General features: G+C 37.6%; 4 protein-coding genes across 4 annotated transcripts; 2 read left to right on the top strand and 2 right to left on the bottom strand.

Moving 5' to 3' along the window:
• Positions 1 to 10568: 10568 nt before the first annotated feature.
• Positions 10569 to 11251, top strand: GCK72_024177 (uncharacterized protein; the record flags this gene model as incomplete). The annotated part of the gene is made up of 3 exons (XM_003117933.2): positions 10569 to 10853; positions 10905 to 11071; positions 11128 to 11251. The coding sequence occupies 3 exons, from the start codon at positions 10569 to 10571 to the stop codon at positions 11249 to 11251; spliced, it is 576 nt and encodes a 191-aa protein (XP_003117981.1).
• A 2585-nt stretch (positions 11252 to 13836) lies between these two features.
• Positions 13837 to 18410, bottom strand: GCK72_024176 (uncharacterized protein; the record flags this gene model as incomplete). Its single annotated transcript, XM_053735753.1, has 21 exons — positions 13837 to 13880; positions 13928 to 14072; positions 14116 to 14306; positions 14354 to 14427; positions 14474 to 14684; positions 14823 to 14885; positions 14933 to 15083; positions 15128 to 15358; positions 15407 to 15470; positions 15519 to 15691; positions 15780 to 15872; positions 15922 to 16101; positions 16149 to 16419; positions 16470 to 16606; positions 16650 to 16733; positions 16785 to 17011; positions 17059 to 17176; positions 17597 to 17721; positions 17937 to 18071; positions 18251 to 18326; positions 18378 to 18410. 21 exons carry the CDS (start codon positions 18408 to 18410, stop codon positions 13837 to 13839), a joined length of 2826 nt encoding a protein of 941 aa, XP_053579319.1.
• Positions 18411 to 20963: 2553 nt separating this feature from the next.
• On the top strand, positions 20964 to 21681 carry GCK72_024175 (uncharacterized protein; the record flags this gene model as incomplete). Its single annotated transcript, XM_003118203.2, has 2 exons — positions 20964 to 21008; positions 21097 to 21681. 2 exons carry the CDS (start codon positions 20964 to 20966, stop codon positions 21679 to 21681), a joined length of 630 nt encoding a protein of 209 aa, XP_003118251.2.
• A 1376-nt stretch (positions 21682 to 23057) lies between these two features.
• Positions 23058 to 25652, bottom strand: GCK72_024174 (uncharacterized protein; the record flags this gene model as incomplete). The annotated part of the gene is made up of 6 exons (XM_003117606.2): positions 23058 to 23203; positions 23254 to 23411; positions 24348 to 24417; positions 24606 to 24735; positions 25191 to 25348; positions 25562 to 25652. The coding sequence occupies 6 exons, from the start codon at positions 25650 to 25652 to the stop codon at positions 23058 to 23060; spliced, it is 753 nt and encodes a 250-aa protein (XP_003117654.2).
• Between the last annotated feature and the right edge of the window lie 228 nt (positions 25653 to 25880).

Below are 25880 nucleotides of genomic sequence, written 5' to 3'. Positions count from 1 at the left end.
GACTGACTGCTCATCGTGTGAAAATTGGTGGTGGAAGCTGAGATGGCATGCGCAATGAATCAGCATCAGCAAACAACAAACATACACAGCAATTTTCAGATGTGACGTCCCGAAAGAAAGTTGTAATATTTTTAGAAAAATATAATTGACCTGCCGAGGGTTCAAATGTCAAAAGTGCTAAAAAGAAGTAATTACGTCATCTAAAAAAGTTATGACTAGTAAGGTTCTTTGAAATTTGTATATCTTGTGTATCGACAATAGAAATTCAACAAATTAACTTTCAAGTTCCAAAAAATTGAATTTCGTTTTCACAAAACCGAATAGTCTTGTGACCTACCCAAACTACCACAAGACAGTGCACTTCATTTTCAAAAATAAGAAAAGAACAATGAAGGCGAGAAACTCAGATGGAGGCATCAAAATTTGAAAATGAGAAAGAAGTGTCATAATAAGAGTGATGGTTGTTGGAGGTGGGCCGACACACGCACGAGTGACTCAAGAACCCAAAGACTTTCGAAAAAAAAATGATGGAAGAAAGAAAGATGGAGTTGCAGGCAATGACAGATAAACTGATGAACAGCATATGTTTCGTTTTTTTCTTATCCTTGTCATTGATAGACAGATAGTGATTTGCAACATGATAAAAGAAGATAAATGATCAGAATTCATTATTTCTTCAGTTCAGAACTATTCTCCTAACCCATTTGTTTTTTCTTTGTTTCCGGTTGACGTGAACAAAAAACCCAAATTTTCCTAACTGACTATTTCCAAGAAAACGAAAGGATTAACTGAGAACGAGGGTCGGAAAGAAATTTGCAAACGTCACGGGTGCTAGTTATTATGTGACAGAAAAAAAAACTGGTAGATCTATAACAAGTCGTAAAATAAAGTGTGGCTCAATGAAAATGGGAGTGTGCAGGAGCCCATGCATCGGTTCTAAGAGATTCGAGCACGCACCTTTTCACGAATCACCTCGTAAATCTGGATTGATGGTCTCATTGGCAATCACACATTAGACCAACGAGATCTAACCAAAGCACAGGAGGAATTGGGAACAAAAAGAAGAAGAAGAACGTCGCTTGATTTTTCTATCTTCCAACCACCGCAGCTTCTTTTCTAATGCAACTGAATTGCTTCTCAAAATTGCGGATGTCGTAAAAAAGTCATAAACTCTTGGTAACTGAGCAACAATTTCCGATTAAAGCATCTCAGTAGGCTTTTAAGCTTCTTCCGGTTATGGGTGTAATTCGATTTTATGTTCTTACTAGGAACAACTTTCTTTTTTTTTCCGAGATACTAAATGTATAAGTGCATTGTGAGGAACTAAAAGCATTATGAATTTTGTTTATTATTTTATGTACATGGAAGCCTCTGACTAGAGCATTACAACTAAAAATCATTTCATCTAGTTGGTACAAAGAAACTTTCCCGTCAAAAAGTTGTTCTTGAATCTCATAAAACAGAAAACTTTTATGAGGCAGCTTTATACGGCTTCTCTACCCGAAAAGTTCATTTTTCTGCAAAAAGTTTTGCTATCGATGCCTTCAATAAATTACATGAACAAATGCACGTTTTCCGACACAGAGACATGCGCCGCCTTCGTTTTTGCCTCCAATTTAGAGAAGTTATGAATCTTTTGGGGGCACCAAAATTGGCCCATGAGCTCCTGCTTCTTGGAGCTCCACAAAACATATTTGAGGGGTGAAAAGGAGCAGTTTGTATAGATCGAAATAAACAAAAAAGGGTGACTTGGTACTGGTGAAAAAGGGAAGAAAACGACAAAAAAAAGACGACCCATCTAGAACAATGTACAAGTCGCGAATGACCGAACAACCAAAATTTTGGTGGGGGCACATGCAATGAAAGATGGGAGGAGAGGGAAGGTGTCGAGGTGACAAGACCGTTCTGCAAATAGAAAGAAGGTTGACAAAAATGAGGAAAAAAAGAGTAAAAAGGCGGAGAAGAAGAGGAGGAACACGGGGCAACTGACCGAAATATTTCTTGCGGGAAATCATTAAAAAAAATGAATGAAAAACTTAAAAGAGATAATGATCTTATTGGAACTTCACCATGAAACTGGCGTATTGTTTGAAGTTCTAATGAAAAAAAAAGATGGAAGAAGAAGACGAAGAATGTAGAGGTGCGCAAGTGACTAATAAATAAAAATCTGTCAGTTGAAACACGAATACAACAAGAACCTAACGGATGGAAAAAAAACTCCGCGAGCGTTATAACTTCCCATTCCATCCCGACCCTTCTGACTATCTGGCCTATTCATCAAACGAAATAACATTGTGATGGTCATAAAGTTGTCGGCAAAATATGATTATTGCATGGGGGCGGTAGTAATAAGACGGACGTAAGTCTCTCTGTGTGTCAATGGTACCGACTTGCCGCCGAAACAACATATCGAGAAATTATCAAAAGCAATTCATGTACGCCATCCGATAAAGCAAACATTTAGATTGGATGATGACCTTATTCACTGTTGAACGCTTGTCAGGAGAGAAAGTGAAACAAATATCAGAAAGAGAAAAGAAAAATAAAAAGAAGTAGAAGACGATTGAAGAAAGACCGAGAATATTGATGATCATGTAGTCCGTCGGTCGTTAACATAAAAGGACGCTATTAAAACTGTGAAAATTGACACTTTGTTATCAAGTTTTTATCAACTCATACCGCTTTCGTTTTGATACAATAAAACGACGTGTTCTGATTTTTCTGTGTAGAGAAAATGAGAATGAAAAGTTGTGGCTTTTGTTTTGTTTTCGTAATTGTTGAAACGGATAGGACACCGGGGGTCGCTGAGAATGGGACAATAAATCACTTCATTAATAGACTCTTAGCGACGCAAATCAGGAGGTGATGAGCTTTCAATGCATCTTTCCTCTTAACGCGAAATCGGATAATGGATAGACACTATTGGGAACGGAAAAAAAGATAATTGAATGCAAAACTTTTGCGAAAGAAAAGAGAGAAAAGTTGACACATTGAGTCATAAGCTTCTGAGTGTAGAAAAAGTGATTATGAAAGAATCTGATAAAATTAAGACATACGATTAGTGAGTAGGAATACTTGTTCTTGTTCTTATGCAACTTAAAACGAGAGGATAGGAACAATAGGTCTAAATGATAGTTACAGTATGAAAATGTTATATTCACACTTAATTTTGATACAGAGTCGGAATTTTTTAAATCGAAAATATGAAGTTTTTGAAAAGTGAAAATTGAAAAATCGGATTATTTCAAGTGAAAAAAAACACTACAGATTCCAGTCTTCTTTTCAATGCCTCGGTTTCTTTCATATCCCTAAAACACATCTCTCCTACTGAAGAAAAAGTGATAAACCTTCACACAACAATAAACGGTTAGTTAATAAGCATGGGCTTCAGAGTGGTTGGTAATAAAAAAGGCGGAGTGCTCACTAAAAGTGGTGGCGAAAAAAGCTGTAAAGCGTTTTGCTGCCGGACGCCTCGTCGTGTCGTTGTTCGGACACAGCCCTCCAGGCTGGGTGGCAGAAAATATGGTAACAAGGTCCAGATGGTGGTGGCTGATCGGATTGGGGCCCCCGAACTGACATAAATCGTACGGAGAGGTTGACAGTTGAATGAAAGTGTTCGAAGAGAAGAAGGAATAAGAAGAAGAAGACGAGGAGGTGCTGCACTCGGTCTGTGTTTTGGCAGTGAAAAATGAGAGAAGACAACAAATCTTCCATTCTTCTTCATTTCGAAGAAAATTCGCATTCCCACATGCATACACAACATTATATTCATTTTTAAGCAAAAAACAATAAGTTGAGTTAAAAAAAACACACACAGAGACTCCGGTGTAATTTGATACAGCAAGACACTCCGTTTATGAATTTGTAGATATTTTTTGGGAACTGATAGAGGTTCGAAAAAAATAAATAAAATACAAAAAAATGCTTAATTCTTCGTGATTACATTTTTTAACCAGTCAAAAAAAGACATTGTAAATGGACTATTGTAATGGTCAGTTTTCTATAGTAATTTGTAATCGTCTAGTTGACAGCCCGAATCTGCCAGAAAAAGTTTGAGTTCGGTGACAAAGAAGGTCGAATCGAGGAACGATTCGTGACCTTTCTCATACTTTATTGCTATTTTTGAGAGGCATAGGTGGGAACGATAACTCGTTCTTTGTCTTGTCTTCCAAGTGAAAAATCGCAAAGTCTATGTGCATCGAAATGAAAAATATTGGAAGACCAATCGACCAACCACATCGAAAAAGGGAAACAATAGTTTTCTATGCTATATTTTATACTGCTATCATAAACAAACACATGTTGTTGTATTATTATGCGCGAACCAATAGGTAGTACGTTTTCACGCATATTCACGCATATATACACAGTTATTGACTTTTCTATTACATAATCACTTTGATAGAAACAACGGACAAAAACAACTGATGATTTTTTCATTCCCGGTTCCAGTTGTTTTATTGACTTCTGATAATAATTCGTTGAGCACCTCCCTGTGACTTCAACTCACTCTAGTGTGTAGGCGCTATTATCTAAATGACGTTATTTGAAATTCCTGTCGGGCGCCGTTTAATTATCAGCATCGACCCCCACTCGATCAGCACACACTTAGAGTTTGAATTTCGAAAATTCATAGTTTTTGGCCTAAAATTCCAAAAAAGACGTTATGGTTTTTATTCTTTTAGTTTTTGATTTTGCTATGTAGTTTTGTTGCAAACAGCTGAAACGACCGAAAAAATTGAAAAATGTGTACATAAATTTCGCTCTTGCGTTTACAATTCTTGGTTACATAAAGCGTGTGTTACATAGATTTTTTTCTAAGTTTTAAAACAAAAAAGATGAGTATTTCTGAAACAATGGTCATTCATTTTTATGAGCTTCGAAACTTCGCTTTTGTTTTTCTCTAGCGGGTTTCGTCATATTTTTCAAAGTTGAAGCATATTTTGAAACCCACATTTTTTCAGTCTTTCCTGTTTTCTAACTCAAAAGGAATGTTCTCTCACTTGATAACAAGTTGAATTATTCTTGTTATTCTGTCTGTGCCTTGATGATTATGATTTGATCAATATTAGTTACACTTACAAAATATTGTTTTTTATACTAGTTTCCTGTAGTTTCCGTATTTTTCTCTCTCTGTTCATTGAGCTTTATGGGTACCTCGAGTTGCAAATATTGACCGAATGCTCGAAATGTTTTCTTTGATTTCACGTCAAAATGTTGACAATCCCTGAGAAACAGTAAGTTGCCTGACATTTACTGAATATGTCGGATCAAGATTAAATGTCGCAGCAACGAGTAGTCTCTGGCTGATCAGACATGTATAACATGTCGCAAAATTGAGTGCATTTGAAGCGTGTCAATTGAAATGTAACAAACACAAAACGGCTCCCAAATGGAATGAAAATGCTTCTCTCGTTTAGCTCACTTTTTCCTTGTTCTCCTATTCAGCAATTTTTTGTTTTAGAACTAAACATTGATTTGTTTCTTCGGAAACATTACATGAACTTCGTGTATATGTATCATATTCTTATTTTCCAGTTAGTATGTTTTTCAACAGTTGTGGGGGTGATTTATTGTATGCATTCCTTACGTGGCGGACAGTTGTGGGTGGCACAATCACTGTTTGCCTTTTTTCTCTTTGAACTTTCCTACGCTTCCCCCCTCCAGCAAAAACCTTTTTGTCAGAGTTTGCGTCACCATTCCGTAATGCGTTGTATCGGATGAACCGGCTCACAGCTGACGTGTTTGGTGGTCTATCCGTTCTCAGGAGAGTTAAAGGCTTCAGAACACATTTCGCATTTGAATGCAATTCATTTTCAAATGCAGTTGTATTCGTCTTAACAAACATGCATAGTCATTTAAATTCCATGATTTACTTTTCTGAAAACAAAAACAAATATTGAATTTCGTTCCTCTTCCTTTTTCTTTTTTTTCTTTTTTCGGGCTCGTTTTCGTTTTTCTTTTCTCATTCGCCCACATATATTCATAACACATAGCTTTCAAGAAAGGCACATTTCCGAAATGAGCAAGCACGCGTGGTTTCCGCCAAAAGCTCAAGTTTTAGCAGTGATATTAATATTTCATCAAACGAGACGCTCCCTCTCTTTGGGCGTTGTTTGAATGTTTTGAATGTTTGGGTTCTATTCAATTTGATATTTCTATTTGATTGCATTTCTTTCCTGGTAACACTTGAGTCATAATTCGCTTTCATTTTTTCTAGACGTTGATAATATTATTTTGATGTTAAGAATTCAAGTGGTAAATATATTATTTAACATCGGTATATATTTTTTTTCATTTTCATTGAGCAATCATTTAAATTCAGTCGAAGTGATTGGACATGTTCGCTTTTTGATTTCCGATCAGCCTGACGTCAATTAAAATCATATGACCCAGTTGTTCGAAAATAAGAATAGTGAGCTAACAATACTTATTTTCCTGGATAACAACCGGAAAACAACGCAAGTCAATTTCATAACTTTTCATGACTTCCGCCCATTTTTATTATCTCAATTTTCTCCACGATTATTTTCGAAAAGGGGAACGAAGTGGCCATTCAAAATAAACTATTTCACAATTATTCGAACAGAGAATTTTTTGATAGAGGATAACATTTTTATATGTTATTTGTTTTGAATTCGAAACATTTTTCAGAATACTCAATTATTGAAATGACTGATTCCGAAACTTATTTAGTTTTAATTATGACTTCTCCCTAAAACAAATTTTTAAAAGTTTCAAATTCATACTAATAATGAATCTGCAAGCGAAATGAAAAAATGTATGCCTGTTTGTTCAGATCAATAGGCTAGTGCGGAGTCGGCGAGCATCCCTCAGTCCTCGATGGGAATTACACTGCCTGCTCAAACCGGCTGCTTTCTCTCTGGTCTCTTCATCCAACACCGATCTCTGACTTGTCCCGCAATAGCACGACTAGCACCGACTAGTCCCTCTACGCGTTTCTGTCTCGTCCTCTTCCTACCCGCACGCGCTACCATCTGCGGTTTTCGAAGCAAGAGAATGTAACATTGTGCAGTGTCAGAGGGCAGTTTTCTTTTTTTTTTTGTAATTTATGGTTTGTTATCCTCTTAGAGATTTTCAGAGCTTTTGTCTTAAACCGATTTTCCATTTAATTTTCAAACTTCTAAAAGCTCATAGTCACTGAAGCTCTCGAATCCGTTTAGTAATTTCATATTTAATCTTAGAACTTAACTAATTGACTTTTTGTGACAATATAAAATTCAGTTGCAGCTAATAATATACATTTAATTTAATTGCAGGCCAGAAAATTTTTCATTCCAATATGAGCTTAGCTTCTCACACATTTTCCTTAAAATTGCATGTTTTTTTCATTCGAAAAAACAGAACGTGTCTGAGAAAATGAGAATCGAAGAAACCCACATTCTTTGTTCTTTGTGTTTGTTCATATTGCTTTTGTCATCTGAATAATCATTCTTCTGTCTGGCTCAGACAAGTTTTTGATTCGTATGTTTTTTTGCCGTTCGAATTTCAGACAACTCTTTTCTGAACACATAGATCACCAGGTATTACATATTCTTAGTGTGCGGCATTGAGAAGTAATGCAGCCTTTAAACTCAATCAAAGAGTCTTCTGAGACGACGCAATGCTCGCATGTGCTTAACCCAGATGCTCTGTTTTTGCCCAATGTCGCATATATTTGGTTTCGTCAAATCCTTTCTCCAGAGCATTGTGTTGTTGGTTCTGCATATAGGAGGAAGTATGTGTCACCCAAGAAAATGGATTTTCACCTCAAGAATCCTGTTATTATCATAATCAGGTTTTCCTTTCTCGTGACTCATTTCATTGCGAATTAACTTTTGTTCTGTATTCACCTGCATTTGCTTATATCAACCAATGTGCTTCAGATCTCAGATTTTGTAAATACTCCTGTTCATTCTAAAGAAAAGTAATAAAAATTGCCATAATCAGATGAGTTTCTGCGCTAAAACTGGATAATGTTTGTCCTGAAATCTAATCTCCGGTGTGAGCGGGTCATTTCTAAATTCAGAGAGCTACACTCCTCAAAGTGTTTCCGTTGCTTGAGTGGCAAAGAGCAAGCAATTATGTATTAAATTGAAAAGTTCATAAGAACTTCTCTAGGCAAAGGAAATTCCTTTTATTTTCACATTTCCCGAATTTAAGGGTCTTCTGAACTTTGTCTCTTTTCTTGAAAACTCACGTCTCTATAAGCTGTTGATAAGCTCATTGATAACAGATAAACACTTAATCAGGAATATACGGATTTATAAGGAAATGTAGTCAAAGTCGGCTCATTCTTATTCTTTGATTTTTGACACGCTTATTCAATCAATGATTGCTGAAAAAAATTAATGCATTATCAGAAAAGTTTGTGAACGACATTTATTGTCCGACCTTTCGAAAACACGCCACACATGATAACGTTATCTGAAAAAAGAGTTCATTCTCCACCTATTTCTCTCGTTTTTTTTTCAATTTCGTGGATATCACCGACTGTGTCAGTTGTGTCAACCAGAGGCTATCTTCAGTTTTTTTCAGTCATGAGGGACCACTCTCACGTGTCTTCATTGCTTCTTTGTTTTCCAACTCAAAAATTTCTTCATTCATTCAGTGATTGATCACAAGTTGAATAACAACTACTCAATTTCCGTGCCCCCTTACCTCTTTCCGCAATAACTTCTGCGGAATTGAATCTTGTTAGCATTATACCTTGTCTTCTCAACTCGGTTTCACTTTACGGCACGCTTAGTTATATCCCTCACGTTCTTTTCAAAGTGTAATACACTTGTTGCCTTCGTTTCAAGTGAGTTTGAACTTAACTCTAGTAAAACTATCTTCAAAGTTCATCGTATTATGAATTATTCTATCTTCTCGTCTTTTCGTACTCAGCTTTCCGTCTAGGCCAATTTTCTCGGATTTCCTGCCCTTCCTCGAATTTGTTTTTCTGTTTTTTTCTCCATTTCATATTCCATATGTTTGAATTCCAAGAAATCTGATGTCATCTCTTCTTCTTTTCTAATTTGATTTTTCACCTGTTCTAAATAATATTCATTTTTATTTTTATTTTTCCAGATTTTTTTGCCAGTGGCTTGTCCGCTCAAAAACGCAATAAGACAGAAGCACTGCTATGAGAATTGGCTTTCACACAATCTTCTTCACACGTTCCAGGTGAGACTTTAAATCCAAAACATATCGATAACGCGGGGGTGGTTTCCTACAAAAAACATCGAGAAAACAATAAAACCGTTTTTCAACTGTCATAAATTTCCTTACATGCCCTCAAATTTTGCTTTCTTTCCATTCGACAGTTCATGTTCCCTGGTTTCTGGGATGTAACGAAAATGCGGCATTTTATATTCGTTTCGCTTTTTTTCAACTGTTTTTTTTTTGCTTTGAGGCCTTTTCAACAGTCTATCTATTGAAAAGGAGGTCTTTCAGAAAAAAAATGAATTGACTTTCTTAAAGTTATACTCCGAGCGTCTCACATAATCATTTGTCATGCTACGCGTTTCGAGCATCGAGACGCTCTGTTTTTGATTTTTTTTATCAACTAAAAGAAAAACATCCTGCTTTCACACGTAGTCATGAGTTCGTCTGAAATTTTGAAATGCCGCAGTAATTCAACCGAAAAATCTCGATGAAAAAATAATATGTGAAGCATGAAATTCTGGCGAAACAATAGCATAGTCTGTTATCTTTGGCTTCTGCCGGCCTTTCGACTGATGATTTTATGACTAATTTTATGGGTATATGAATTTAAAATGCATTATGCTAATTAGTCGAAATTTGTAATTACTGGCGAACCAACTGTATATTTAGAAATCGCGTTCAGCTTTCCCAAGTTTTAAGTAATATTTAGAGCGACTTCATGGCTAAAACTTTTTGATTCGATTAGAAGTGTTTCAAAATAGGAATTTGACCTGAAGATCACACTTATCAAGGTTAACATTGTTTATGTTGCCAGTGTTTTTGATCAGTTGGGTAACAATAATTGTTTGACCACTTTTTTTCTTTTTTGAAACGTCACCGTTTCAGTTTTCCTGATGTTTGCTTCAATAAAACCGAAACTTTTTAGCGGAAGGCTGAAGATTGCAAGCAACAAAAATCTGAAAAAAAGTTTTCCATAGCCTATTCTTCAACATAAAATACAATAAAGACAATATGTTCTTTGACTGAAACTGACAACAATAAAAAGATGATAAAAGGATTATGCGTGAGGTTTCTTCGGAATAATAGAATGCATCTGAAAAAAGTTGTTGTTATTCTTCTGCTGGAACTGCCGTCACTACGCATTCCCATCTTCCTCTTTCTCTTACTCTCCACTAATACATTTCATTTCCGTTTTTTCAGCCGATCGAAAGTGTTGCGAGCACCCATCGGCGAATATTGTCGAGGTCAACACTGACTATTTGTGGCTCATCCAAATTCTACTCGTCCGTTCACCGATTCCTTCTTGATTAAACGTATATCGTTATTTGACGCAATTACCTACAAACCTCCATAATTTCAAAGCGTAAGTTTCCACAGAAAAAAAGTTAAATTTCAATCGATAAATTTACAGATTAATCATGAGCGCCGCCGTTCAAAAGAGAGTCACCAACCCAACCGCTGCTCCAGTCACCACTTATCTCAAGCCAGCACCATCAGAGATTGCTTGGGGAAAGATGCGTTTCCTTATTACTGATCGTCCAAGCAACGCCTCTATCCAACCCTACATTGAGGAATTGGAGAAACACGGTGCTAGAGCTGTCGTCCGAGTCTGCGAGCCCACTTATGATATCAAAGCACTTAAGGAAGCTGGCATCGATGTCCTCGACTGGCAATTCAATGATGGATCACCACCACCACCAGAGGTTTGTAGAACACATTTTGTTCTCAACCATTTTAATCCAAATGTTTTTCAGGTGATCAAAAGCTGGTTCCAGCTCTGCTTGACATCATTCAAAGAGCACCCGGACAAGAGCATCGCAGTCCACTGTGTTGCTGGGCTCGGCAGAGCTCCAGTGCTTGTTGCCATCGCTCTCATTGAGGCTGGAATGAAGTACGAAGACGCTGTCGAAATGATCAGAACGTGAGGAGCTTAAAGCACCAGGGAAACATTTCATATTAATCATAATCTGGTTTTAGGCAAAGACGCGGTGCTCTCAACCAAAAACAACTCAAATTCCTTGAGACCTACAAGGCCAACGGAGAACTTCGTCGCCTTCGTGGCAATGTTGATGGAAAGCAAAAATCGTGCTGCATCCAATAAAGAGATCATTCCGTCCTCACACCAATTCAGTAACGCTAGTATCACTTTTTCCTTTTTCCTTTCCCACTTTAACCAACTTCATTCTTTTGGCACCCCTGTTACCTCTCACTTTCCTCTTGTGAACAACGATTTTTGTCATTTTCCTACTCTAAATCAAGTTATTGTTTTTTTATTACTGTCGAAAGTTCAATCTCAGCACAGTGTCGAGAAACAAAAATTTCCGTCATCTCCTTCCCCCCATAAACGCCTCATCTTCATGTGATATTGATAATGTTTCGGTATGTTTTCTTATGATTCGAACATTAACTATCGCTTTCATCCATCATTTTCCTATTACTTATGGGACTATCCATTTTCCTTTCCTATCCTTTTTCTATGAAATATGAATGTGATTCATTAGTTGAAAGTGTTTCCTGATACTGCTCATCCCCCACCCGTCACCATGTATGAAACCATTCAGTTTTCACTACTTTTTATCTCGTCTAATCGTTTTTGAATCTTTTCTGTCATCCGGTTTTTATTCTTTTCAATGAACTTTCAATAAAGTATTTTTTGTGAATTTTTTGCTGGATTAATTTATTACACAAAACTTTGTACAACCAATAGATACAGTTTCAGACTTTAACAAGATCAGGATTAGAGTTCGTGATTCCAGTTTGTTGCTCATCTTCATCGATATCAGCGTCGTCCTCGTCGTCCTCGTCGTCGTCGTCATCATCTTCTCCAAGAGCTTTGCGTCGGAGTCTGAAACAGGAAATTGGATTTTTCGCAATATTCACAAAATGTCGATTACCGCCTCTGCCTTGCTTTATAGCATTGAAGACATTTGGTGACGAAGAAGCAGGAAATGAAAAGGATAATTCCTGCGGCTAGAAACAATAGCACAGCGAAGGCCACAGATTCAACATCTCTGCTGAATGAAGACGTGACGATTCCATCGGGGTGTTGTCCTAGAAGTCAGATTACGTTTTTGTATTATGTGAACGTGATGTTGAGGGGACGAAACCCTTGAGTGAAATCACGTTAGGCTATTTCTTATTGTCAAACTACACACAGACTAACATTTGTCATGATATGAAGAAATAAACTGACTGGACTTCAGAAACACGGTATGTGTTACTAAACAGGTTGAATATTTTGATTAGAACAAAATCACTTTCAATTTTACAAAAATTATTATCAAAGATAACTAACAAAAGTATACAGTAATACTTACCAGATTGATCGGTACTCGATGGCCACTTCATTCTTTGTTACTTCGGAGTTGTGGTGCTCAAAACATGAATGAAAACTGATATGCGTTTTTTTCCAGACAAAAGAAAAAAGTGAAGTAGGTGGCAAGGAATAGAGATAGAGAAGATGATAGTGTAGAATGAGAAAAGGTGAAAAATTAAAGTGAGAGCAGCTGTTACGACAATTTGAAGATGAGGCAGTCGAGAGATTGAGAAAAATGAAGTATCGATATCTGCGAACAGAAGGAAGAAAAAAGCGGTGAGAAAAACAATGTTTTAGATAGATGAACACGTGAAACTCAAGGAAGAGTATGTGTGAGAGTTCCTAATGAAAATGTATGCAAAGAAGTTTCATTCATGTGGAATGATATTGCTCAGTGAATGTAAATCCAGACACCTAATGAGGACCCCCCAGAAAGAAAGAAACTCAAGAGAATGGTTCTCCGGATGACCACTCGGAAAAAACTGAATTTTTCTGCATGTCCAACCCGCTTTTTATACTAAATTTTTGTTTGTTGTGTGTACCAGTTGCGTGGAATACAAAATTTGGCACAGTGTTGCCAAAATGTTGCTTTATTTGATTGATTAAAAACAAAATGCAACAAAATGTGTCAAAAATCCTCATTGAGTATTCAAAAATTGTACTGTTTATTGTGTATAATCATTTAAAATTCTGTTTTTCTTGGGTTTGGCGGAATTTGTCAATTATGGGCGGTGTCGTTGCGTGGAATATAACATTTTGCTCATTGTTTTTAAATTTTTGTTTCATTTGATTGATTAAAAACAAAACGCAACAAAGTGGCCCATGTTTCGTTCTTAAGTATTAATATGATGTTTGTTAAAACTGAAAAACAATACAATTCCATTTCTTCTCAGTTTTAACAGAATTTTGTTTGTTATTAGAGTACCAGTTGCGTGGAATAAGAAATTCGGCACAACGTTGCCAATTTCTGTTTTTTTTGATTGATCAAAAACAAAAAGCATCAAAATGTGTCATGCCTCATTAGATATTCGAATTTTTATTAGTTCATCGTAAATAAAGAAATGAAAGAATACATGTACTAAAATACGACATCTTGTATAAACAGAAAAGAAGAAACGGACCCGCAAAGAATGGCTGGCTTAAAACAATTATAAAAGCGTTGAGAGAAGAACAAGATATTAGAAAAGAGAAGAGCAATACAACATCTATAAAATCTGCTACTAATTTTTGAATTTCAAATTTCAAATCTCTCGTTTTTTGTTCGTTCCTCTGAGACGGCATGTGGTTTCAATGAAAAACTGATGGACTCTTCCTCTCTCTGGTTTTTAAAAAAGATATATTGTGATGTGATGGGAGTTTGAATGGGAGCATCAACATTGAGCTCCTACGCAGCCTTCTCTCTCATTATCGTCACCTGAAAATAATAATGAGGTATTCAATCAAACTAACTGTCCCACTTACCTAAGCAGGATCCTTGGTAACATCTCCTCCTCCTGGTGCGTTGTCCAACACCACACTTTGTACTGCATGCTGACCATGATGACCAACCTGTCCAGAGACCTGATCGGTTTATGAACGGTCGTTGTGTAGTTGTTGTAGGGCACCGCTGAGAAAGAAATTCCTTTTGTTAAAAAGTCAACATCACTAACTTGTTGGTAACAATTCCTGACATCACTTTCTTTGCCACGACAGAATGCTGCAAAACATGCTCTCTTTCTGAACTGCAAACCTTCACCGCATGTTACAGAGCACGGTGACCATTGTGACCACTCTGTCCATGTACTTGCTGGAGGTGTTTCTCTACACACCGGCATCACACATGGACCCGTTTCGGCGCATTCTGAAGATTACTTTGGAATTTTAATTACTTGCAGAGCTTACCTTGACCGATACAGTTGTCTCTTCTTCTTAGTTTCTGTCCAGTACCACATGTAACACTGCACGCTGACCATGGTCCCCAGCTGAGAAAAACAACTCTATCAACGTCTACAAATTCTTACCACTCACTGATCAATTTTTCTAAGAATCATGTTAGTTTGCCGATTCCCATTCGGAAGTGGAGCAATGAAACGGTTTCTGAACGTCTGCTGTGGTGCAGATGTTGTCAAAGTTCTTTCAGAACCAGTGCAAGGTCTGGTACAAGGCATTTTCTCACGGAGTGCTCCGGCACAGACTCCAGCAAGACATCTCCTGATACGAACTTTGACTCCCTGGGTGTCTGGAATCGTTTTATTCGGAGAAACTTTCTATGTGGTTTTTTGATAGCCAAATTTAAAAATGGTTTGTTGTTTTAATGTCCAAAGCTTTGTTTTAAGCCTGCTAGCTTACTTGCTAGTCTTCTATAATATAAACTTACGGCAGTCATAAGTGACACATTCCGACCACACAGACCATCCGGACCATTCGTTGAGGAAAGGGACTGAAATTAAGTATTCAGATAACAATAATTAGAAGCTTCTAATTTACCTTTCTTCTGTTCTTTGTAGGGATTAGTTTTGCTAGCAGACTGATCGACCGAATGAATATGTGGAATTGAAGCTTGTGTGGTGGTTGCAAGAACGCTCAGTGGACAATCTGCCTCGGAATAAGCAAGTGTTGTAGATCCACATAGTAAAGGCTGCAAACAGCAGATAAAAAACGTTTTTATGAAGCCACACTTACTCTGCATTCTCCTTTAATACAAAACTGATTGGTACCACATGGTGATCCATCTGGAAAGTTGGATACTGTTCTGATGTTTGTGGATCCAGCAATTAAGCACCAAATTTTGCACATAGCTTGCTCAAACTGCATGCCTTCTCCGGAAAGAATAGTGTTTGGGATTGCATTTTCATCACGGAGACGTGTACAAACACGGGTGGCGTAGTTCTCTATCGAGTCTCCGTTGCAAACCTAGAGAACCATAAAATGCATGATTTAAGCTGATGGAGCTTTACTTACATCTCTATGACAAACCATTCCACGAGCCTCGTCACCTTGACATGGTGCCCCTCCATTATTTGAACTGAATAATTATGTTGTTAGTTTTTGTAATCTTTAGAAATTTGTTAACCTGGGATTATTGCATTGTCGGATACTTCTCATAATTCGAATTTGTCCCTTAATCTCACACTGTGAGCATCTTCCACCACAAGTTGGTGCTGGACGATCATTCCATGAAGACCAACCACCGACGGTTACCCTCATCATTTGATTCGATCCAACACACTGTCCTTGACGACAAATCTACAAATTAACATTTGCCATTGGCTATCGAAGTGAAACAGAGGGCAGAGAAAACAATCCGTTTTCACTTTCTGTTTGCGATCCTCACCATTCCATATCCACAATAGGTTCCTTCTAAAGCGGGGTGCGCCGTTCGAATCACACCTTCACCATTCCCACACCACACCATTTGGCAGACATTCTGATAGCAATCTTGATGGTTTTTTAATGTAAAAATTGATGAGATCTACCTGCATTGTTTGTCCATCTTTCAACTCATGTTTCCAACATTCTCCATGGAATATCTCACATTGTTCATCCATTGTGAACAGTTGTCCGGGAGGTTCTGACTCTTTGAATGCAACCATCCGTTGTTCAGGTGCTGATGCGTCTTGGAGACAGTTGGGAGGACGGAAGTCATCACCAAGGTGCTGAAATTTCAATTTTCAGTGAAAATTATTATATCTTATAAACGAACTCCAACAAATGTAGCCATTTCATTCACAGAGCAATGACTCCAATGAGTTTTTCCACTTCCAACCGATGGACTCATAATACAGCATCGCAAATCGCATTCGTTGTCACCATCATGATACATCCCCAGACTATGACCCATCTCATGAGTAACCACAAACACGCTTCCAAAATCAAGACCTTCATTAATCGTACATGATCTAACACCACTACACATCCCTTTCACTGGCGCGTATCCTGCCACTGTTTTCACTCCGTTGCGATGTAGATCATAGCTAGAAAACGAAAGTGTCAGCTTTCAATTCAGAATAAATTTGTGGGTTACCCGGAGAAGAGAAGCGCATGGTCCCAATGTCGAGGATCCGCATCGTTCGGAGGATTAATTTCATTTTGATATTGACAGAATGCATCCAGAAGTCTATCGACATCTCCATTCGAATGTTTTCGAGCGTGCATAAGGTGCTGAAATAACAATTCAAATAGAATCAAAATTCAAAACACTCACCGGTATATTTTTCAAAATCTCATATCTAACAATTTTGATATTTATCCTTGGTTGAAGCAATCTTTGAGTGTAGAGCACATCAATCTGTAATTCACTCTCTAATTTGTAAAATAGTATTTGTAATTTAAACGTTACGTTATTCACAACTGCCATAATGAAAGTATGCATGTTCTCTTCTGCAGCTTTCCCATACATTTTTTTGAAATGATCCCACATTGCATCGTCAGCGAATACCGCCAACTCAACAGTCAGTACATCTCTTCGGTGAGGTTCTGCCCTTCTTATGTCCTTCATCATTTTCATAAGCATGCTTTTCATTGCAATCTCCTCCCTATCTTCTGGATACGGATCATCACTAGCATCTATAATACACAGAACACTAATTATTATCTCATATCAATTGATCTACCAAATTGACATTCATGATCGATGGACTCAATGCTTCTTTTATGGATAACATGCTGACCGGATTGATGATGGGATTGGATCAAGTGATAATCCCCACTGTCAGTGATGACCATACCATTCTGCAAATCAACTTTGTTTTTCTTTATGATTTATTTTCCCTATTCTCTCAGCGGTGGCATTACGCAACGATCGAAGATCTTATGATAGAGAGAGAAGGGAGAAAAATGCGGAAACATCTAGTACGGGCAACCAATCTTTGGCATGAAATTGAACCGTAGTTGTTGTTTGTGTATCTCAACCAAATTAAAGTTCCTGGCAGAAGGTCAATCTATTTTTTTTCACTTCCAATCATCTATTAGGTTCTAACGGTTTTGTGTTTCCGCGTCCATCACACTAAAGTCATTTCCACTTCCTCGTAGTAAAAGAAAAGGAAAATTGATGTGATAGTGTCATTCTCGCAGTAAGATCACGATCAAAGCAGGAAAGAAAACGGTCTATCGTGAAGTTTCTGTCTTCATCAATGTTTGGCCGAAATTTACCAAATTATGTCCGCAACCGACGAGACCGATACGTGTGCCGTTTCGAACGGCACTTTCTCCTTCGTAAACACAGTTCTTCAATGGATGCATCATCAATTCCACGTCGTCTTCCATCATATGAAAACCTGAAAGAAGAAGTGTTCCGGGTTTTTGACCTTCTAGAAAATGAGACATTAATGTAGACGTTCCTGATTTCCCGAACGACTTTTTTCAACCTCAACCCAAATGTTTTGATTATCGCTGATCTGCTATCATAACAAAACGTTCTAATCTCAAAAATAATCCTGCTTAAGATGCATGACAAAAGATTCATGGCGCCGCAAAGGCTACAAAAGCAAACCTTCGGAGAACAGATGCGGTTTATTGCGTAACACGAACGTCTCCATAACTCCATCGATAAGAAAATCCATTTTGAATTCATCATCGAAAACATCCAGTCTATGTTTTTTGTTGCCATCCAAGAAGTATTTCGGAACTGAAAACAAATGTAAATATTTGAGCGTTTTGATCCTTAGCCAGACAGTTTCTCTCCCACTTATAATTTGGTAAGGCTATTAGACAAGGAAGGTCACTACAGAATTGGCAGACAGGAGAAAGCCTCAAGTGGTTTTTTCGGTTTTCAGTCGCTCGTTTTCACTAAATTTTTTTTGTTACCTTTGTCTTTGTTTTCGGTTCCGAAATAGTGCTTCAATTCAAGTGGTGTCATCGAGTGATGAATTGCGGAAGTCACCTAAAAAATTGAACATTTTCATCCTCTCCTTTTCTTATACTGGTCACTTACCACAATATGAATAAGTAGAATTACCAACTTCATTTTTGTATATGGTTTTAGTAGTGGCTCATTACAGTTAGAATATGAATATAAATATAACTGGAAGTGAACAAGTACTGCTGGAATAAATGCCCTGGAGAAGTCTGCAAGGAGGAACTTGAATGTATTGTAGCGATTTACGAATCTGCGAACTGAGAAGAAAATTTATCACCGTAGTGAAAAAAAGAGAAAGATAAAAACTGTTTTGTCAAATGACAAAAACTGTTTAAACGAAAGAAAACGGTAGTTGGAATACAAAACGATAGAATAGTAGAGTAAAGGATCTTCCCTTGAACTTTCACCAAATCTAAGAATATGATCGACCAAGCTGCAAATTGCGCATCTGCCAACGAACACTATTCTTTCCAGACAGCCTCAGATTTTGTACGCCATAAAAACTTTACAGTGATGAGGAGATGAGATCAAGCTAGTATATGTATGACAACTAACACTATCATGAACGCAGTTTGTATGAATTTTTTGCTTCAATACCAAGACTTACTTCCTTGTCAACGTACAAGACACAGAAATCTTGATGATACCTACTGCTTCATTGGTGGTCATTTACACTAAAAAACATTGTTGTCTAAAATCGAAACAATTACACTTTTGTTGAAAAAACGAGAGAAACGAGTAGCTTAGCAGATCAGAAAACTTATCACTAACTTTCAGAAGTACGTTTTGTTTCTTCTTGCGCATCAAAACACAAAATATCACAGTGTTTCTTTTCTCTTTTATACTTTTTGTTTCAGTTTACCGGTTTCTGAAGGTTAAGTTCAGTAATCAGTAATAATGAAGCTTTTCAGGAAGAAGGGCGAGAATGTTACAACTTTCTAAGCTTATGGGGTTTTTTTTCTTTCTACCGCAAATGGAGTGGTAAGTGTTGGAATGAAGAAAAAGATGAGACATGAAACAGGGCGATAGACACCGAAAAGGTACTGGAAGAACTTGATCATTACCAACTTATCACTCAACGTTTCACTGATGAGGGGAGGTGTCGATGAACGAGACGGATTTGGGAGAAAGCGAGAAAATGAGAACTTGTCATTCATTAGAATAGAAGATGAAACCCCTGAATATGATTCCTGATGAGGGGGTACCGAAAAGAAGCATAATGATAGCAAGGGCCTAGAAGTGAAAGGCTTTGATATCGGTGACCATAGGAAGTACACCGCTTCAGAAAAGAAGGAGGCCCAACCGTTCAGCAACTAAACTTGATGCCATTGACGCTTCAATGCGAAGGACTGCATACGCATCTTCTTTCGCTCTCTCATTCTCCCTCTCTCCCGATCTCACGCAATAGCTGCTGAAAAAAACCACGACATTTGGCAAAAACTGCGCTGAATGCTTGTTTGTTATTGCGGATGTGGGAGGACAGAATATTATAAAAATGAGATTGCGCAAATGAACTGATTCTTGTCTCTGTAGCAATGTACACCTTTTGTCTGGGAAACCAGGACCATAGAAACAAAAATCAGAAATAGTAGTTTGATACGGTAGTTTGAATTTAACCGTGAAAACTGATTCAACTACTTGTCACGTTTATTTACGGAAAACCAAATTGCTGCTATCAAATTTTCATCTCAAATTTCTTCAATTCGCAATTCACCGTCCCATTGTTCAATGTCCCTCGGCCTCTCCGCCCCCTTCGCGTTTTCAGAAGGTCATCGAAATGTGACCCATCCCATTTGAAATGTCGAATAATCCAGCCTCACGTTGTAATGTTTGTGTCAGTCAAGAAAAGTGTGAAATAATAATTGTATAATGCGTTCATGACAAAACAGAGTACTACAATCTAGTTTCAGTAGCTTTCCAGTTAGATTACGTCTGAAATAAAAGTTGAAAACTTTTCGAACGATAATCTTATTAGATCTCATCTTAAAAGATCTATTTCCGTTCATAAGTATTTTCACCTGACCCATCATTTTCTTCATGCGAGTGTCTCTACCAGTTGCCAACAAGTTGCTTGCCGAAATCAACCGTCGGAAGAAACATAGCACTTTCGATTTCTATTAGACAATTGGAAAGTTGCTTAATCTAAGAAGATCTTCGAAAAATACTGTGAAATCTAAAGTTGAAACAAAGGGAACTGGGCAACACAATTCTTGTTAGTTGTTGACTAACAAACTTTGAAGACGATGTTCAAGTAGATTTTTTCAACGAGCTATTCGCCAAGACATTCAAAAAAGTGTTACTAAAGGACGATTCAATTTATAAAAACAATTTTTATCAAGTAATCATATAGGATCTTGTACAAGGGAGCAGCGACTAATCCATATCCTAAATTCTCAAAGCTTGTGATTATATCCAAACCAGAAACAGCTTTTGTTTTCAACTCCACCAACCATAATAAGGATACAGACCATTGATAACCTCTTGAATGAGAAATGACGGGAACACAAGGCAAATAAATGGACCGGTAGCTGCGAGCAGATGATCCCATTTACGATTCGTATCGGTATCAACGATTAACGAAACCGGAAACCACTCTCGAGTAGTTTATATAAAAGAGCATTGCCGGAAACGTGTGAAGTATCACTCCGTGAAATTCAGATTATGATTCGCTGTATTCTACTTGTCTGTGTACCGTTGGCATTGGCGGTAAGTATTGGAATATTTCAATTTTCGAGAATGTTTTCAATTTTGCCACCAATTAGGAACTGATAATCTTACAAATTCTATTTTTCAGCAAATTCCAGTCTACCTCCGGACACCAGCCCTTCCATCATCATTCTATGCAGCTGCTCCAGTTGCTCAAGTTCAGTGTCCCCAGCAGTGTCTGCCTTCCTGTCTTCCATCTTGTCTTGTAGCCCAATCTCCATCCAGCATCTACCAACCATATGGATCTGTAGACGAATCAACGCCTTATCAAATCGTTCAAAATGTAGCAACAGCTCCTCAACCAATAATTGTTCCTGCTACTCCAGTTGTTGCTAGTGGATACCAACCATATGGACCGTCCCTACAATACATCCCTGTTGTTCCTTCATGTCTCAGTCAATGCATGCCAACTTGTGCCCCAACTTGCCTAGAATCTAATGCATCTACACCAAAGCCATTGAGAGACGATTTGCCAACTCCACCGCCTGAAACTGTTCCAACCCCACCACCAGAGATCCCAACAACAACTCTTCCTACAGATGTTGTTCCATGTAAATGTTTGATCAAGATCACCATCACACAAGGCAACAAAGTTGTATCCAAATGTGGACCAAACTCTTGTTCGTGCCCACAGGGATACAAACAATGTGATTCAAACTGTTGTAGAGCATAATTTATTTGTCATTTATAAATTATTCTATTAAACTTTAGTATTTGTTGATAATGAAAAGTTCTCTACATATGAAATAATTTTGAATGAACTACTTATTTGGCAAAGGACAAGCCACTTTTACAAGAATCGGGAATGAGAGTTAACGGGAGAGGAATGAGAGTTAACAGCAGATTTTTTTTTCGAGAATCTAATATCAACCGAACAATTTTCTAAATAGATTTGCCCCGAAAAACGGAAAAGGAGACCTCTTGCCACTAATTCACCAGCCGCACACATACACCCAGTGTCCTCTTCCCCTTCTCACCCCTTCCTCACCCCTTCCCTCACCAAAGATATATTTCCCCCACACCCTGTCTCCTCCAACAGCAGCTGTGGTTGAATGGTAGTGGTGCGGTACTTCGGTCCTCGTACTCTATGGTTTGATCCCGGCAGCGGTCTGAATGATGACGCTTCGGCCCATCCTCTACAGAACGTGTATGTTAGGTGTGCTTCGGCCCCGAAAACCCCCTGGTGTGCCTAGGCCCCGCTAAAAACGTTGTGATTAGTCCACGTTTTGCATTTTTGTTTCAGTTTTTAGTTTGAAGATAATTTTTAGCTTCTGTGGCGTTTGTAACAATTATAGAGATTTCCCGATTAGTTTTGTCCCCCAATTGTAACTTAATGTTACTACTGTAAAGCATTCGCAATAGACTGTAGTATGTGTGATAGTTTAATTTTCAAATTAATACGTTCTAACAACTAGTTTGAATGATAGTCATCTGTCTTCTGATTGAACCATATTTATTTAGATTGATTTATGTTATAGTTCCTCTCTTCACGTCAATCAAATTTCACTCGGTTTATATTAAGAACAGTTTATTGGAAACATTAAATGCAAAAATTAGAAAGGCTATCAGAAACTCACCATGTAAAAGTGTGTCATTTGACGATTAAAAAATATTCAAAAAAATGAGAATAAGCTGTGCAAATGGCACGCAAGACAAATAAGAATCAGGCAACTCTGGCGTTTTGGAGAGAAAATTAGAAACATCGAAAACGTAGAAACCCACATTAAAGATTCGTATTTCAAAAGAAAACAAGAAAACTTCTGTGACTTTTTGCTTGTTTAGAAATGGGAAAAGAGAGAAAAGGGAATAAAAAATGAATGCGTATTGATTGAGGACTAGGTGAAACAATCTGATTTGTAGAAAACGTCTGATAATAATGCATGAGGTGACAAGAAAAGAAATGTGCAAAACTAAAGGCTATTTCAAACAAACACCGATGTTCTCTTATTGGCAAAATTAGTTGGCGACTTATTGCTGTTAGAAGAAATGACAATTGTTGTTTTTAGTTGACAAAGTAAAAAATACACTTATTAAAATTATTCGTGAGGTTTACACACGTTGATGTTCAAGTTGCTGCTGTGCGGCAGCCAATTGTAGTTGCGAGTTTCCAATGTTATAGGCAGCTTGTGGAACGAGTCCATACCCTGCTGGGTAGGCGGCGTATTGCTCAATTGTGGTTGGTCCGGCGGAGGCAACTGGAAAATATATTCTATAATAACGGTTGGGATCTGTGCATGTACTATACATTTTCCTTGAGCCTGAAGACCGTAAGCGGCTTGTGGGTTCTGTCCCATGACTGCTGCAAGAGCAGAGTAATCAATCAATTGTTGTTGGGCGGCGGCTCCTTGAGCGGAAATCAACGGATTGAATCCAGTAACAGCTGGATAATACATTTGAGGAATTCTGTAAATTTATTAGTTATTTTCTCACAAAAAAAAACACAGTTGGGAGTATGTAATATTTCAAATGCTTGAAATGAGGCAACAGTGTTGATCACAATATCACCCAAAAAAACACGCACATGCGTGATGAAAAATCAAAATGAAAGTTTTCTTTGTTTCTATGAAATTTTGAATTCGAAATACTGAAATTCAAATTTTTGTTGTTTTTGGAGTTAGTGCAAATAGAATTTTTAACATATTGGGATAGAAGGAAAAATAAAACCAGCTAGTTGTTTGACAACTTTGAAAATAAAAAAGGTTTCAGAAACGACGTAACCAAACTATAGCAAAGTTTTAGAATATGCGTGATGGTTTTTAGTTAGGCAGCCATACCATTGACCTACAAAGAAAGAAATCAAATCCCACCAATGAAGAAAAAACTCTGGGTGCTCATTTCATTCAGGACTATGCAATGTTTTCACCAAGGGAAAAGAGAGAAACTGGAAATCATAGGTTGGGAAATAGGTGAAAAATAAAGAGAGAAAGAGAGTATGGACACGTCAAAACACAGCACTATTGTATTCTGCTTTTGGTTGAAAGAAAGTAATATAAGATTGGCACACGTCAAAGCACGCCTAACCTTTGGTTTTAGGCATCCGCGAACTCGATTCAACCAGCCACTTGTCTTAAAATGATAGTCAATTAATATTAAAAGTGTGAAGGAGGTTGAAAACAAGATAGTTCTGTTTTAATTGGGCATCCTAGGGGACTTTGTAGCTAAGACACGAATATTTTACACGAGTTTTATTGTTGTTGATGTTGTTGTTGCTCTGATGATTGTTGGGGATGTTTTTTTTGGGTTTTCTCCCAAATGATCAACACAACTCAAATGGTGTGATTTTACTTGGATAAGAAAGAAAGTTGGAAGTATCACACACAGGCATCACCAGAAACTTACCCGATTCGTTGAGGAAACAGAGCTTGAAGTTGAGTGGTGAGTGGAAGTTGTACTTGTCCAGCGGCCAGCGCTAAAATGACCAACTTGGTGATTTTGGTTAACACAGACAAAAACTGAAAAGATGCGGCGACACAAACAATATCCTGGTTATGTAGGTTGTGGAGGAATGGTAATGTTTAGCAGAAGCCAAAACACACTTGGGGGGGGAGAAAAGAAAAACAACTGGATTTGACAACTGACTCTGAAATGGGAACGCACCGGCAAGTTGCACATTGTTTCTTGGCTTCGCTCCGAGATACGCCAAATTGACATTTGCTTTTCTTCCATCAATGATTGGATTAGGATCTTTGCAGGCACGATCAGCAGATGCCTTATCTTTCATGGTGACCTGAAATTCTCTTCATTCTCTTCATGATGCTAATTATACCAAATAACAATTTTTTTAAACTAAATACCGTTTTCCTATGTCTTCCTCTTCACTTGACCTTATCCCCTACCCTGTTACATAATCATCTGTTGGATATATATGGATAAACAAATGTCTGTTTATACAATACGCGTGCAATCATTACGAAAAGCCGGCCGAGAGTTCAAAGTAGCCTCGCGCGAACTTTCGGAGATTTTGGAGATTTCTATTCTTTTCCCGATTTCTCATTTTGCGTGTAGAGAAACAAATTCGTGTCCTCGCGTATCTACTCCTCAATAAAATATTTGTCGTACACGGACATAAAAAAACGGTTAATCATGTCAAAAGTGATTGATGATTAGAAACCGTTTCGATTCAGTTTGACCTCCAAAGCGCATGAATCGTAAAGAATTGTTGAAATTCCGTGAACAACTTACAAATCCGTATCCACGACTCTTTTGGGTGTTACGATCGGTGATGACGACTGCCTCCTCGATGTCTCCAAACTGTTCAAAGTATTCGTGAAGTGTCTTGTCACTGGTGTGATATGGCAGACCACCAACAAAGATTTTGGTGAACATGGTGTCACGTGAACCTGGATAAAATATTACTGGTTTCTTTCGGTCTGTCTTTGATTTTAAGTGGAACCATATGTAAGGTTACACATACCACTGCAGCTATTCTATCTCTTCCCGCTGTTTCCTTCCATCATGTGACAATGCCACATAATGGTAAAGAATGGGAAGAAAAATGGGAAGAGCTAGAATGACAAAGAAAAAAGAAAAAAAGAAGGAAAGAAGAAACCAACCTACGACTGGTTCGGCGTTTGTTGACTGTGCCAAAGCTGCTGCTGCGTGTACCAATGGATCCTGGACTTGACCGTACATTGCTGGAAGCATTATTGCTGCTAAAGAGAACCAAAATTCATTCCAATCAAGGATATGATTTTGAAAACTTACTTTGTTTTTTAAAGTTTTTTAGTTGTAGATCTATTCAGAAGTTTTTGAAGCCAAAGTAGGTGTACTGGCCTGAAAAAAACAGAGAATTGAAGATTTGTATATAGAAATACTATACGATAAGAACAAAAGAACAAATGTGGGATAAGATTATGAAAAGAGTATAACGAA

The sequence above is a fragment of the Caenorhabditis remanei genome, chromosome X (genome assembly GCF_010183535.1).
Source record: "Caenorhabditis remanei strain PX506 chromosome X, whole genome shotgun sequence".
In the NCBI taxonomy this organism is placed as follows: Eukaryota; Metazoa; Nematoda; class Chromadorea; order Rhabditida; family Rhabditidae; genus Caenorhabditis; species Caenorhabditis remanei.
The sequence above is the reverse complement of the archived record's forward strand: the minus strand, read 5'-3'. Positions and strand labels throughout refer to the sequence as shown.